A 15,361-nucleotide genomic window follows, 5' to 3' on the forward strand; every position below is an offset into this window, starting at 1 on the left:
ACGTATGCCCTGAGATTTAATGTGAACACTCGTACATTTTAATTGTAGTTCTATTCATATAAGGGTACAAAAGAGACACTTCAGGTCCTTATCAATGATTTATTGTGAATCAAATATATGGCCATGAGGCCATTGTAATCAGTGAGCCTACCCGTGTTTCGAGCTTCGCTCTTCCTCAGGGCTCACAAACATTACTCATTGCTGGGGTAACAATTAATAGCATTCAAATAAAAAACATACACTTTGGGTTAAACAACCATGTGTTAGTGTCCTTAACTTGCAAGAGTTAGTTAATGCATACATTGTCAGATAAGTAAACTCAATCATCCAAATTAACAGAATTAATTAAAAACATAATCCATGAAGAGAAATGTTCAGAACATTTGGTCTGTGATCAGAGAAAAACATAACCAACCCAATATTAGACAGAGAGAGGAAAGAAAACGAAAATGAGTAAGTAATTTGCTTATCATTGGTTCATCAATTACGTGGGTAATCCATGATTGAGGTGGTGTCACAGTTTTGTTGTTCAATATAGTAAAAAACATAGTTGCACTGTTTCTTTGGCCAATGAGACACCACTGCGACTGCATGTGATCGAAAGCATCACTCTGTGCCCTTAATCATCATAGCAACTAGATGTTACATTGTTTCTAGGTTAGCAAGATCCAAGACAAAAATCCTTGGGTGTTGACTAAATCAGTGTACTGTAAAAAATTACTATACATGCGCGGCAAATGCTGTGATCCTCGTGTTCAAGCTCAGAGATGTACCTGTGTGGTCTCTCATAGTCAGTTCTTGAGCATATATTATGCTTGTATCTAAAACTAAAATGGGGCTGTGATAAGTGCCGTACAATATGCATACATTTAAGATTTTAAATGAATGATTCAGAATGGATAAGAGTATTAAATGAACCAACCTTCTTGCTTAGGAAACACCATATTAAGTGAAAGAGCCTGGTCAGTAGTCGGGCTTGTATTTTAACAGGTCCAGTGAGTCATTCTCAACATTACTGGCATTACTCGCATGTTAACGCAGATATTGGCGGTCTCCTATACAATACAAGAGAGATAGGAGTAGGCATTCAGATCGCATTGTTTAGCATCAACAAATAATCCCTCCTAGGTGCCAATACTGGGAATGTGCTCCTAGTAGTTGCCCTATCTTGTCTGGTAGGAGGAGATCCCTGTCCTGGGAATGGACCATTATTCTTGTGGCTGGTGGAACTCGCAGGTGCTGTTAAGTACAGCGCTACAGCCGTACCCTTCCTCTGTCCCTCTCTGTATCCTACCCCCGCTGCATATCTGTTCTGTTGTTACCACAGAAAACCGCTCTGTTATGCAGCTGTAATGGTGTATACCTCTGTAAAGCGCTCCATTATGTATCTGTATTGTTGTATACCTCTCTAAAGTGCTCCGTTGATTCTCAAAGCTAGTTCTGCGCTCAATAAATACCATAATAATAAAAATAATAATATGTATTTATACTGTTTTCAAGGTGCGAGTTTAGCTTGCTAAAGATGGACTAAGGAGTAATTAATAGTCATACTGATAGGGATGGGGTTTACTCAAGAGTGTACTTCGGAATTAATATGTGGCAAGTGGTGGTTTGGAATGAAGGCAAATATATCACTGTACCAATGAACAGTAGTGTCATGTTATTTTAGACTCTTAACTGCTTTGTACTTAAATGGGCTTCGAGGAGTGATTCTGGTACATGCAGAGGCCAAGTGCACTTGGGGAATTATTACCTTCCTAAATTACGGTGACTTGATTCCTCTAGTGCACAACATTACACATGCCTTAAGTGCGCACTTCTACATACCTTATCAATAAAGGGGGGCAACATCTCATGGGAGTGATTAAGGACTTCCTGCAATGTTGCAGTGCACAACAAATGACCATTCAGACCGTCTCTGATCGTTTTAAGTTCGAAAATCTATCTGGCTTCTTTCTTCTCATTTCAAGCTCCCTGTTATCACATCTGGGTTCTCATGCAAACTTCTATATTCCAACAAATCATATTTCTTTCACGTCATCTTTTTGATGTTCCAGAAGCCTATGCTGTGCCAACGGGTATTGCATATTTCCCATTCTAATTGTGTAACAGTGTTCTCGGATTCTCAATCTTAACTCTCTTTTGGTACTACCTTTGTAAAATGTATTGCATGTACAAATAATGAGATGGATTACAAATGTGGATTTACAATTAATAAAACCTTGAATCTAAGTGCATAGCCGCACATATTACATGTGCTACATTTCAAGAAACCTTTGGGTTTGGACAGCCGGTTGCCGTGGGACTCTGTTGATTTGATGGCCATATAGCTCGGGCTGACTTTTTGTCCTATATTCATAGCCTTTGTCATGGTTTCTCATTCATGTGGTCACTCAAATCTTTGTATAAAAGTACGATATTTCAATATATATTGAGTATCTTATATACTTCCTTATTATGTGCCAAAAACATGATAAATATGACAAGATCCTTTCCAACTGCATTAGTTCTGGTTTGGGGTGTCAATAGTGTGTTCCTGTCTTAGTTCTCTAGCCTTCCCAGTAGCTGTTGCAATGTTACTGTCCATATAACCCTTTGTCTAAATCTTTGAGTAATAAGCAAAACTTCTTTCTCAAAATCTTCAGTTGTGCTAGTGTTACGTTTTGCCCTCAACATTACTCCTTTTGGGATATTCTGATATTCTTACTGCTTGTGTCCACTAGTGGCATGTAGAATTGAATTCACCTCTGTAGCTTTACGATAGGTACTTGTGACAATTCTATTGTCTATAATCTTGATTTTAAGATCAAGGAAAGTTATCTTCATTCGAGTGTGTGTACATGTTAACTCTATTTGGAAGGGATTACTAATGAGTTTTTCTGTGAACCTTTCTAGTTTCATGTTATTATTATTGTTACAATTTAATTTCTTCGATGGCGCATCACGCCCAAAGCCCTCAGTGCGCACAGAGAGACAAACAAGGGACTAACAGACATAGAAATTGATAAAATCAGGCACTGGCTATCAGTTCTAAAAGAGAGGACGTAGTCCTTAGAATTTATTTAGAGTTGTTCCCTATCTAAATGACAAAAATATAGTCTATGTACCATTTCAACATTGCCTCATGCCTTTCTGAGTATGTGGGTTTGTATTGGCCCATAAACAAATCGGCAAATGTAGGGGTATGTTTTGCTCACAGAGGAACCCATAGATTGGGTATGGTACTGTTCACTACAAATGGAATTGTGTGAGAGAGAGTGAAAACCTGATTGTGTTGCCAGAGCCCACAGCATCTGCAGCAGCTCCCCTTTTCCAGCCTTTTCCAGCCACCATGGTCCTATAAGAGGGGCTCTGTACGGAGCCCTGCCTTCTAAAACCCTAGTGGCCATTTTGGTTGTGTTTTCATTCATTCAACGGGACTTGCGCAGTGGACTGAGCTTGCTGAAAGCATTGGAGTAAGCAAAATGTTTTTTTTTAATGTTTTTTTTTTTTTACAAGAGTTGAGGTCACAACAAAGGGCTTTCATAGCAAAACTAAAATGAGGATAGCTCACTTTTGTTGTGGACCCTCACTGTATTTACTGTCACATCTCAAGAAATATGAATAAACGTAATTCCAATTAATGGCGTATGCTCCAAAATGGTACATTTGATTGATTTGCTGTGGCTGAACTGTCCCTGTTTCTGCACTGGGCTCACAGTTATGTGTTTACATTACAGTTAACTTTGGCTCCTATTTTGACCATGCCATTGCCTGGAATAAGCATATAGAAGATGAGAATGTCCTGATCATAATGTTTGAAGACATGAAAAAGGTATGGTTGTTTCAGTGTTCCCTGATTCATTTTACGCAAGGCATGTTAGAAATGAGCAGTGTCTGTTTTAATATGTAAATATTAAATAATATTTTAGTCCAGGGCGACAGTCGGAAGACCAACCTCACATCACCACAAGCCAACCCTCCCAAAAGAGAGGCTCAAGAGTTTCCATTTCAAACTCTGCAAGCAAGATGTTGATTTTATGGCAGCAGCCTGAACTGTGGCCCTCTTGCCTGCCGTGGGTATTCCACCTCCCTACTCCATGCACCCCTAAACCCCAGGTTGAATACTAATGATAGGTAACACCGACATCTAATGTTCTGACTAGAATGAGTGCTTAAAGGACTTTTCTGTCACTCTCCCTCTGAGAATTTTCTAGGTACCCTGGAAATAGGATGCAAGTAGTTCTTCTTAGTGCTCTGCTGCCGTTCCAGTTGCCAAGTTTTGGTTACCCTGGCGACTCACTCCCTCGTGTTTCTTTCCCTGATGTTACTATTCCCTCTATTCTACTCTCCCTCTTCCTCTCCTGCCTCTCTCTCTCCAGTCGTCTTCCAACTTTCTCTTTCTTCTGGCCCTCTGATGTGAACACTCTCCATTCTTCTTCCTCACCCATATGCTCCCACTCCCCTTCCAACTCTACTACCTTCTCTCTCCCCTTTCATTCTGTTTTTTCAATCCCACAATCACACTCCTTGTTCTCATTCACTTGTTATATTACACTACTCCTTCACCCTCCAGCGAACACCCAGCCACTCACTTGCAGCCACGCTTTTTTAATCAGGTACCACTCTCTCTCACAACCAACACCTGACCTGTAACATGCTCCACCACACTCTCAGAATCGCACTGTCCTTCCTCTGCCTAATCTCTTGGTCGACCTCCACTCCACCTGACCTCACTCGAACACCTTTAACCTTCTCTGAATATTGTTTTTTCCCCCTCTGATTGCCTTTGTCATCTGTGTCCTCCTTTCCCCATTGGTTCCCCAGATCACCCGTTTTCCTTGACCAATCTACCTTTCTGGTTTCCCCAGAGGATGTGCCACAACAGCGGACAGTTTGAAAAATATTTTGTAGTCCTGCCCCCTTCTTTTGCATTGCATGTAATGCAGCCTCTTTGTTCCTAATTCCTGGGCGTATAATGCCAATACGGAGATGCAGTGAACCTCAATTAGGCAGTGAAATCCCTTGCCAGATCTGTTTAGATATTTTTCTTTCCCTGCAGCGCTGACGGTGTTATTCTCCAGAGCACAACGAGGCCCGTTCTCTTTATGGAACGGGTAGTCCTGTAAGAATAGAAACAGAATTCGGACCAGAATGGGATACTGTCAGCATTATATGACAGATGGTGATAACTGGTACATACTGCATGGCACAAAGAGGTGGGACAAACGCTGGTGCCCTCTCAATTCCCTCACACTGCCTCTTGGCAGGGCTGGCTCTGTTGAAAACCCTGATAGGCCTCCTGCCCCATGTTGAGAGGGGTCCCTATCAACCCCGCTGATGGGGTTGTGCCCCTTACCCTGTCACAACTGGGTGTACTTTACACTGATTACACAACTAAGCCATACCGTTCCTGTTCCTGGTACCCCTTTTAAAAGGTTTGCGTAATTTAGAAATCCTAAATGAAAGATTGGAAAAGAAAGTTCTGAGAGCCTTTCTGATCCTTGCCAGCTTTATGATTCTTGGCCACTTTATGACTGAAGAGAATGAGGGGAATATGGCACAGATGTGTGTCATTGGTAAGTGCAGAGTACTGAGTGCTGAGGTTGACTAGTGACTGCTGAGAAGGATTGTGAAGTAGTAGTGAGGTACGAGGTGTACACAGGACAATTTATTAACAAGAGTAGGAAAAGGTGCAGAGTAGGAATAAGTAATGAGGATGATGATTGATGACATGGACTAAGGTATATGGAGTGAAGAGGAATATTGCAATATGGAGGAGTGTGAATGATGACTGAGGTGGAACTAGGAATGAGGAGTAATGGTGAGAAATGAGTGAGAAAGATGGGCAATGTAGAGTAGAAGTGTGAGTTAAAGTGAGGAAGAAGACATGAGGAATCAATTGGAGGATTGAATTAAGAGAAGTGGGAGGGCAATGGCTGATAAGTGGAGTGGAGGGATGAGCACAGGGTATGATTTGGGGAATGAGGAGGAAAAGTGCTGATTGAGGAAGCAAGAAGGGGTGAGAAAGATGGCTGATAATTAAGGAGTGGGGACGATGGATGAAAATGGCAGAAAGTCTGGCTAATTATGTATGGGGAGTGAAGAGGACAACTGAATACAGTGGAGAACAAACAGAAAAATGAGGGAGAATGAGTGAGGAGGAAGAATGACAAAGTCCTAAAATGTACAATGGGCCTCATTACGGGTTTGGCGGTAGACGTGCCGGTAAAACCTGGTATGGCTGCTGCCAAACTTGTGAAAATACCGGCAGCCAGGCAATGGGCAATTACCAGGGTATTCCGACCCCGCCGGACCCGGTAAATACCCATCGCAAGGTGCCGGTACCAATTACTCACCATTCCCATTGAGCCCTATAGGGCTTAATGCGAATGGGGAGGTCGGATGCACCGGCACCATTCACGAATGGTGCCGGTGAATCCGACGAGTTGTTCTTGCGGGTGCCGGTCTGCCCGCTAGGTCAGACCTGGAGGGCAGAAAGGCACCCGTGAGCACAACTTGTAGTTTCCCGGTCGGTAGCAACGGTGGCGGTAGCTTACCTGCACCGTTCCACCCAGACCAGCAAACTTATAATGAGGCCCAATGTGTGATCCTTTCAGAGTGTCAGTAACATTACTGCAGGCATAGCTCAGGCATCAAAGTCCCAGGCTTTGCATCCGGTTACCAATATACATTTTTCATCTGCCAGATAAACATCTCCATGTTCCATGATATGTCCCTAGATAGAATTGTGTGGGAATTTATGACATTGAGAGTGGTCATAAGGTATGTGATGGAATTGATTGGACAACAGAGGCACTTAAATTACTACTGACCACTGAACACCTGCACCACAGCAGGCGATGCTGGCCTTTAGGAAACATTAAAATTGTGTGCACAATATCCGCTGCATTTTCTTGAATTTGAATGCCAATTATCCAGGAAGCACCTGTGACTGCTACATGTCCTATCCCTCTGCAATTTGATGTAAACTTGATTGTGGCCCATATGGGCACACCCGTTTGCCGACTAAGTATGGTGTCTTGACATAGATAAGTCCTTTATGGACCCTGACACAAACCTGACATGTGTGACTGTCACATGGATGAGGCTGGGTGATGGGACTGGGATGACCCAACGGGCCGGGTGCCACCACCTGCGATAAGATGGGGAAGGGATCCCCAGTGCATCGTTAGCCAGGATTTGAGGTCCAAATGCCATATAAAATAGATGTCCACAAGTATATTGTGTCTTGTTTTGTTTATAGGTGCACGGCCACAAGAACATTGTGTTTCCGTTAAAAGTTAGTGTAAGTAGAGTCCAGGTTAAAGGCAGTATTAATAGAGGTCCTTTAAGGTAACATTAGACATGTTCTTTAGGTGAAAATGAGAAGTTTGTATATCAGAAGAACAGTGAACATGCCCTGAGATGGATTTGTAATCTGAAACGTGTTGGCAAGATTTGGAGGAGTAATACATTACATCAAAAGACTCACTCCTATGATTACATGTTTTTCTGTTTTGTGAATTAAAATTAAAGGGCAAAATACTAGTAGTGTTGTTGGGAAATGCCTGAGGGAATTGAGTTCAATGAATGATGAAATGTGTTTTTTGGGTAAAAGAATAACAGTACTTTATGTGTAGATACTAAAACGTTTTTATTTCTGAATTTTTGACATGCAAAGATAAACACTATGTGTTGGAAATAATTGACGTGAGTCTTCTTTTGACTTTGAAAGTTAACTTCTCTATTTTGAGTGAGTGGATTAAGTTGTAAGAAAATTCAGGGTAGCTATGTCCATTAGAGAGTGAATTTGGGTCCTCGACTGGCAACAGTGGGTTATTTTTTGGTTTTGCTTATTATGTTCTCAGTGGCCGGGAACAATACCTATCTGCACCTGAAATTGTTTTATACATTTTGCTGAAGAAATTACTTAAGTTTTGACATTGACCAAAATATACTGTTGTGCACCTCACATCATGTCTGTATCATTTGTGCCAGTCCATGACCAGCAATGCAGTGAAGGAGAGGAAGGCTAAGATCACTTTAGGTTAGTCAGCTACCAACTCCCCAACATCCACTCCTTCGAAGAGGTCATTCGAAGATAGAAGTCTGAAGGATAAGTCTCCTCAGAGATCAAAAAAGTGTTCCAAACTATTTGAGCGCTTGAGGTCCAAGAGTGATTCGCGGCACTCTTCATCTTTGTCTTCTCTTCGAAAATCCAAGAAGAGTCGCCATCTCTCATCGTCCTCGGATTCCTCGCCAGACAGAAAGAAAGTATGTTTCCCTGCATAAATCAACTTCTAAAGCAGATTTAGAAGAATTCTGTCTTCAAATGATGGAAGTGTTTTCGAAGGGGGCCCCTCCCAGTCCCTTGAAAGAGCAGAAGAAGACTACTGACCCCACCACGCCTCATAAGGCCAAAAGGGAGTCGTTAAAGGCTATGTCTCGTGCGCCCAAGAGCCTTGGTTGAAAGCTGGAGAAGGTTTCTCAAGTGGTGTTGACATGAGAAACAAAGTCTCTGGCTTCCTCTTCTTCATTATCGAAGGACTCAACGTTGAAGCCATCAGCACCATCCTCCAACCCATGAACGGGTTTTAAGCCCTTGTCTAAAAAGACTTTGTCTATTCATGCAATTTCAAGGAAGAAGGGGATGATAATCCACTTTTTGCATTTCAAATATTTGGCACACCCAATGTCCGGAGGAACTCCTTTCTGAGGACTCCAGACTAGAGGATTTTACTACATGCTTGAGAGATGCCAGTGTGCTAGACGCTTCCCCAGAAGTGTACTTTGCTACTAGACCCGGCTGGCCACCCTAGTGGAGCATATAGGTCTGTTATGAATAAAGTGACTGAGTACTTGGGTTGGAGTCGTCGTGCCAAGGTTATAGTGCAGGATGATTTTACCGACATCCTGGACAAAGGATCCCCTAAGGAGCCTGTTCTGCCACTTCATTCTGCTTTAAAGAATAACATTCTTGAAAATTGGCAAAAACTTGGTACCACTCCTGCTGTCAGCAAGGAGCTGGTAAGAAAATACAAACCATCGGCCATTGACCCTGAATTCCTTTCTAGGGTTCTACGTTATTTCGCCGAACGAAATTTCATCGTGGGACTTTTCATCGCCAACCCTTTCATCGCCAACATTTTTATTTTTTATTTTATTTATAGGGGGGCTGCGCCCCCCAAAACCCCCCTTACTTAAATAATCATACCCCAACCCGCACAAACACCCCCCCCTAAAAAAAATGTTTTTCAAAAAAATGTTGGCGATGAAAGGGTCGGCGATGAAAAGTCCCACGATGAAAAATACTTCGACGAAATGCGTGTATACCCTTTCTAGACACCCTACTCCTGAAAGCCTCGTAGTCCAAGAAGTTACCTCTACTTCTAAAGCAGCTCCCTACTCTTCAATCCCTCCCGACAGGGATGATAAAAAATATGATGTGCTGGGGAAGAGGGTGTTTTCAAGTACACCCACATTTTATGAGATGTTCTCTCCAATGCGGCTGAACATGTCCCTGAATGGGAAATGAGAGAAGGTCTCCTTAACGTTATCCAAGTTGACAAGGAGGTGGCATGCCAGTCACTACAATCAGGACTGTACACGTCTGATTGTGTTTGTTGTCCCATGGCTGCTAGCATAGTTGCAAGGAGATTTGCGTGGCTCCGTAAATCAAGCTTCGCTCCTGATGTGCAATCCAGATTGTTGTTCATGCCTTTTATGGGTCGCACCCTTTTGAGGCTAAGGCTGAAGAGAGCCTTGAAAATGTACAAGCTGCCAAGGTGGCTGCAAAGTCCTTGGGGGCAGGTATTCACCAGCCTCAGTAACACCAGCCCTCTCAAAGTTGGAGGGGGGCGTTCCTTTCATTTCTATTCCTCATTTGGACAGAGGCAGAGGACAAATTGCCCAGAGACTCCAAAGATTTCCACGTGGAACACAAGGTCATGGAGAAAGAGCTGCCCTGCCTCAGGTTAACCCAGAATCTCGAAGAATGGAAAACATTACTTCAGATGCCTAGGCTTTGCAGATCGTAGCTCAAGGGTACGGCCTCCTTTTCCTAAAAAGACCTCCAGATTGTCCCCCGAGCAAACAATCTCTTGGCGAGCCAGACTCGATCCTTCTGTAGGAAATTCTCTCTCTGCTGGAAAAAGTTGCTGTGGAAAGGGTACCTGTAGCGGATAGGAAGGACAGATTCAAGACGGTCACTCTTTCGCAGATCCTCCAGGCTCTGCAACTCCAGGATTGGATGGTGCTGCTTGATCTTAAGGATGCTTATTTTCATGTGCAAAAGCTCAGGCAGTACCTGAGGTTCTCCATTGGCATTTCTCACTATCAGTTTCAAGTGCTGCCTTTCGGGTGACCTACACCCCCAGGGTATTCACCAAGTTGATGGTGGTGGTGGTGGCAGCGAATCAACGGAGGGGAGGGATTCACATCTATCCCAACCTAGACTATTGACTGATCAGAGCTCGTTCTCTGGAACATCTCAGCAGTACCTGCCACTCTCTGCACAAACTGGGCTTCTCCCGCAACAGAAATTCCAGGTGACACCTTCCCAAAGCTGCAATTAATTGGAGCAGTCCTGGATTCTTCCTTGGGAAAGGCTTTGCCTCCATAGTTGAGGGCTCAACATATCTCGCAGATGGTGAAAACATTTCAGAATGCCCAACATCTTCCGCCTTCAATTTTCTGAGGTTGCTGGGTCTCATGCATCCTGCATTTTCCTGGTACCAGAAAACCATCTAAGGATGTGGTCCCTCCAGTGATCCCTCAGATACCAATGGTCACAATTCTCAGGCAGGATGACAGACCTTCTTCAGGGTCTGAGCAAGGTCGCATGTGATGATGGCAACCCTGGCCGTAGATGACAGTAGTTATGGATTCTTCCCTCATGGGCTGGGGAGGCCACATGAACGATCTCGCGATAAGCAGCCTTTGGTCCCCATCGGAATCCAGACTACATATAAAACTCTTAGGAGCTGAGGGCGATCAGACTGGCGCTACTGGACTTTTTGCTTTCCATAGATAGGAAAAATATCCTGATAATGACAGATAACACAGTGGCCGTGCAGTCCCTCCACAACATAGGAGGTGTAGGGTCACTGCCACTGAGCAGGGAGGCAATGCAGCTCTGGTTTGTGCTCCCCAACAAGGAATCTCTCTATCAGCTGTTCATCTAGCCGGAGAAAAGAACACAACGGAGAATGCTCTGAGCAGGCAGAGCACAATCTCTCATGAGTGGGAGTTAGCTCAAGAAGTCCTTCTAGAGATCTTTGCCCTTTGGGGAACCCCTCAAGTAGATCTGTTCACGCCCAGTACCAATAGGAAATGCGACCTGTTCTGCTCCAGGGAATTTCCTCCGAGAGGAGCTCTGAGGGACACGTTGGTGGTGGACTGGTATTTTCCACTCCTATACACGTTCCCACCACTCCCAGTCATTCCTCATGTCATCAGGAGGTTGAGGAAGTCCAATATCATGATTGTTCCGGATTGGGCCTGGAGAATGTGGTACCATGAACCTCTGGACATGTCCACCTGCCCTTCATTCTGTTGTCTCCAGAGAGCAGACTTGCTCTCCCAAAAGGGAGTGACTACAGCAAACCCAAACGTTGATGGCTGGAAGGTTTTGAACAAATCATAACCAAGGGCAAAGCTCTGGGCAACCATCCAGACCACTGTTTTTCCACCTGCCAAGCCATTACAGAAGGGAAAAGACCATATGCAAATCAGGCTTAGTCCCACCCCAAAAGGGGGGGCATTCCAGCCCAAACCGCTAGGTCATATACCTTCTGCACGAGATCACAAGCATCCGCAGACCTGTTTCAGGAGGATAGCTCAGGGGCAACGCGCTCCCCATGGCAGCAAGACGACGTGGAGCAACACAGGTTTGATCCCCGGGTCCGTGCTTAGAAACCTCTGGGTAGGGTATTAAGTGCGTTATAAATAACCAATTATAATCAGTGAGGAGCAGCTTGGGTCTCTAGGCCCAGCAGGCTTGGGCCCCACACCTGGGCATACCCGTTCCACTCAGGGAGACTACAGCAAAACCAAACGTTGATGGCTGGAAGGTTTTAAACAAATCATAACCACGGGCACAGCTCTGGGCAACCCTCCAGGCTGTGTTTCAGCTTGCCAAGCAATTACAGAGGGGAAAATGCCATGTGTAAATCAGGCTTGGTCCCACCCCAAAGGCCGAAACATGTCTGGGGATGTTTGTGGTCTTGTGCAGAAGGGATGTGACCAAGCAGTTGTGGCTGGAATACCCTTTTCGGGGTGGGACCAAGCCTGATTTGCATATGGTTTTTCCACTTTTATATTGACTTGGCAGGCGAAGAACGATGGTCTGGAGGGTTGCCCAGAGCAATGCCAAAGGCTAGGATTAATTTAAATCTTCCACCCATCACCTCTTTTGCTTTGCTTTGTCTTCCCAAAATGGAGGCCATCTTTTTCACCCAGAAATCTTAACTCTGAACCTTCATGCCTGGTTTCTGAGAGGTGAAGATACAAAGATTGGGACCTCCCGGAAGACGTTAATGAGGTGTTGCTTTCGTCATAACGCCAGGGACAAAAGCACTATACCCCTGCTGCTGGAATACATTTTACAGCTGGTGTAGGGCTAAAGATATTGATCCTTTCACTTGTGATACTCCTACAGTACTTTCTTTTCTGACACACTTGGCCCATTGGGGGCTGCAGGTGTCCACTGCCAAGGGTTATATGGCGGTGTTATCTTAAAACGCACACCAGAGCAAGGCCCTTATTTTAAGATGCCTATTGTTATACAGTTTCTTGTGTACCAAGAATGTAAGATATGTGAGGCATGCTTGCACTTTATAATGACTGCATGTTTGCACTCCTATAATTATTTGCACAGAAGCCAAGATCAAAACGGTACTTGTGGTTGGTTGATTCAGAGGGTCGTTGACCATGCCGCCTTTGTCAGCACCAAACAGAGATAAATGACCGTTGTGATAGGGATGCACCGCTTCTAATATGTTTTTTTGATAAGTGGTTTTTATTATCATATTTTGAAATTTCCAGCCCACTATGATGTTTATATGTACATATTTTATCTGTGTGTTATGTTATGTTATTTTGCATTTATATAGCGCCTTATATACCATTGGTATGGTCTGAAGGCGCTGGTAGGTTGAACGCCCTTTGGAACCGAAGTTCAGATCAGTAGAGAGAGTAGAGAGAGTCAAAAGGTGCGTATGAGCACCGGGTATGTGTGCAGCTTGTGCGATATCCGTGTAGTAGCTGCTTCTTAGCGTTAGGTGTGGTGATTGAGGGATCAGGAGAATATGTTCGTTCAGGCAGGTTTTATCCAGAACGGCTGCGGCTGCGTTAGGCCTGAGGAGAACACCTGGCTGGGGGGTGTGAGACCAGCAGTGTCAACTTAGAGTGATGCGCAGTGAGCGGCGGATGTTGCTATGAGAACAGTTATACCGAACGGTGTCATAGTATCTCTGTGTTCTAGTTGAGTGATGATGTAAGGGAGAGGGTAAGCATGGTGGTGTGATATGATGAGTTATATGCTCTTTCAAGCATTCTTTTCATTCTAAACCATACTATATATGTCACGCAGTTCTATGCGTTCCAGTCCGTACCGAGGATGGACACCTATCAGTTCTATGTATTCCAGTCTGGTCTAATGCACTCTGGTTCGCGGTCTAGTCAACTCAGTGCATGTGCTCTTGTCTGCCACCCGACTGTCCACATATCCACCCCACGCATGCACTCTTGACAGCGCCAGGCATGCACTCTTGACAGCGCCAGGCATGCGCTCTTGACTGCTTCAGCCTCTCCATACACACAACCAATGCATACATTGATCCGTTCCATACGCCCATCGCTCCATACTCTCATCTGCTCCATACACTCATCCGCTCCATACACTCATCCGAACCATACACCCACGTGCTCCATACCCCATGCGCTCTATAAACCCCTGCGTTCCATTCCACGGTCAGCTCCAGGCACTCATCCGCTCCAGGCACTCATCCGCTCCAGGCACTCATCCACTCCCTGCACTCATCCACTCCCTGCACTCATCCACTCCCTGCACTCATCCACTCCCTACACTCATCCACTCACTGCACTCATCCATTAGTTATCCAGACTCGTTGGCTCTACTTACTCATCTGCTCCACATACTCATCTGTTTTACACATTTATCCTGTTTTCGCTTATCTGTTGTGCACATTCATCCGGTTTGCGCATTCTTGCCTTCTATTCGCTTCTCTGAAATTTACGCGGCTCATCCGCGTTAAGCACTCATCTCTTCTACGTACTCACCTCTCTATGCACTCACCCACTCTGCGCACACCCCCATCTGCGCACATTCGCCAGGACTGTAGAATCGTCCGTTCCGGCAATAAACACACTCTCCGTACTTCCGCATTCATCAGCTGTCCAGACTTGTTGGCTCTACTTTACTCATCTGGGATTTACGCGCTCATCCGTGTTACGCACTCACCCCCTCTGCGCACACACCCCCTCTACGCACACACCCCCTCTGCGCACATTCCCCCTCCAACGTACTCATCTGCTCCACTAATTCATCCCTTCTACGCACTCATCCGCTTTCATTGGGCTGTTGTTGGTCTGTTTTGGGACAGTATGGTGCGGGTTGGTTTTGTGGGAAGAGCCAGGTTTTCAGCAGTTTGCGGAAAGACGTTAAGTCCTCAGTTAGGCGGATGTGGGGTGGGAGTGAATTCTATAGCGTGGGGGCCAAGGCTGAGAATGATGCTCCGCCTAGCCTGACTGAGTTTGTCTTTGGTATTATTAGGAGGCCTGCTGAACTCGATTTTAGGGTGCATGGGGGGGTGATAGGGTTTTAGTTTGTCTTGAAGAAATTCAGGTCGCTTTTATGCAGTGCTCGATGGGAGATGCATAAGGTTTTGAAAGTCACCCTTCGGGCTACTGGAAGCCAGTGCAGCGTCTCAAGGGCTGGGGAGACGTGGTCTCTTGGGCCAAGCGCAAGTAGTAATTTGGCTGCCGCGTTTTGTGTCCTTGGGAGTTTATTCAGTTGGTATGCGTGGATTCCAAGGTATAGGGGGTTTGCGTAGTCCAGTCTTGATATAACGATTGATTGGACGGCGGAGAGTCTGTTGGGAAAGGAGAGATATGGAAAGATGCGTCTAAGGGTTTTAAGGTGGTAGTGGCACGACTTTGAGACGTTGTTGACTTGGCGCGAGAGAGTTAGGTCGGAGTCAAGGGTGCACCCAAGATTTTTCACTGATTTGGAAACGGTCAGAGAGTTGCCCATGGCGGATGGTCATGGTAGTGGGTCCGGAAGAAGTTCGGAGTGGCCACATACCATGATTTCCGTTTTGGAGGGGTTTAATAGGAGGTGGCTTTGGATCATCCAGAG

General features: G+C 44.9%; 1 protein-coding gene across 1 annotated transcript in view; it reads left to right on the forward strand.

The window, feature by feature from the left end:
• The window catches only part of LOC138510512 (sulfotransferase 6B1-like), a 205,988-nt gene that overhangs the window by 170,525 nt on the left and 20,102 nt on the right, over positions 1 to 15,361 (forward strand). The window contains exon 5 of the mRNA XM_069626215.1: positions 3,720 to 3,814. Within this exon, the coding sequence (XP_069482316.1) occupies positions 3,720 to 3,814 (95 nt within the window). The remainder of the gene's footprint in view (positions 1 to 3,719; positions 3,815 to 15,361) is intronic.

The sequence above is a fragment of the Ambystoma mexicanum genome, chromosome 6p (genome assembly GCF_040938575.1).
Source record: "Ambystoma mexicanum isolate Mex_15411 chromosome 6p, UKY_AmexF1_1, whole genome shotgun sequence".
Classification (NCBI taxonomy): Eukaryota; Metazoa; Chordata; class Amphibia; order Caudata; family Ambystomatidae; genus Ambystoma; species Ambystoma mexicanum.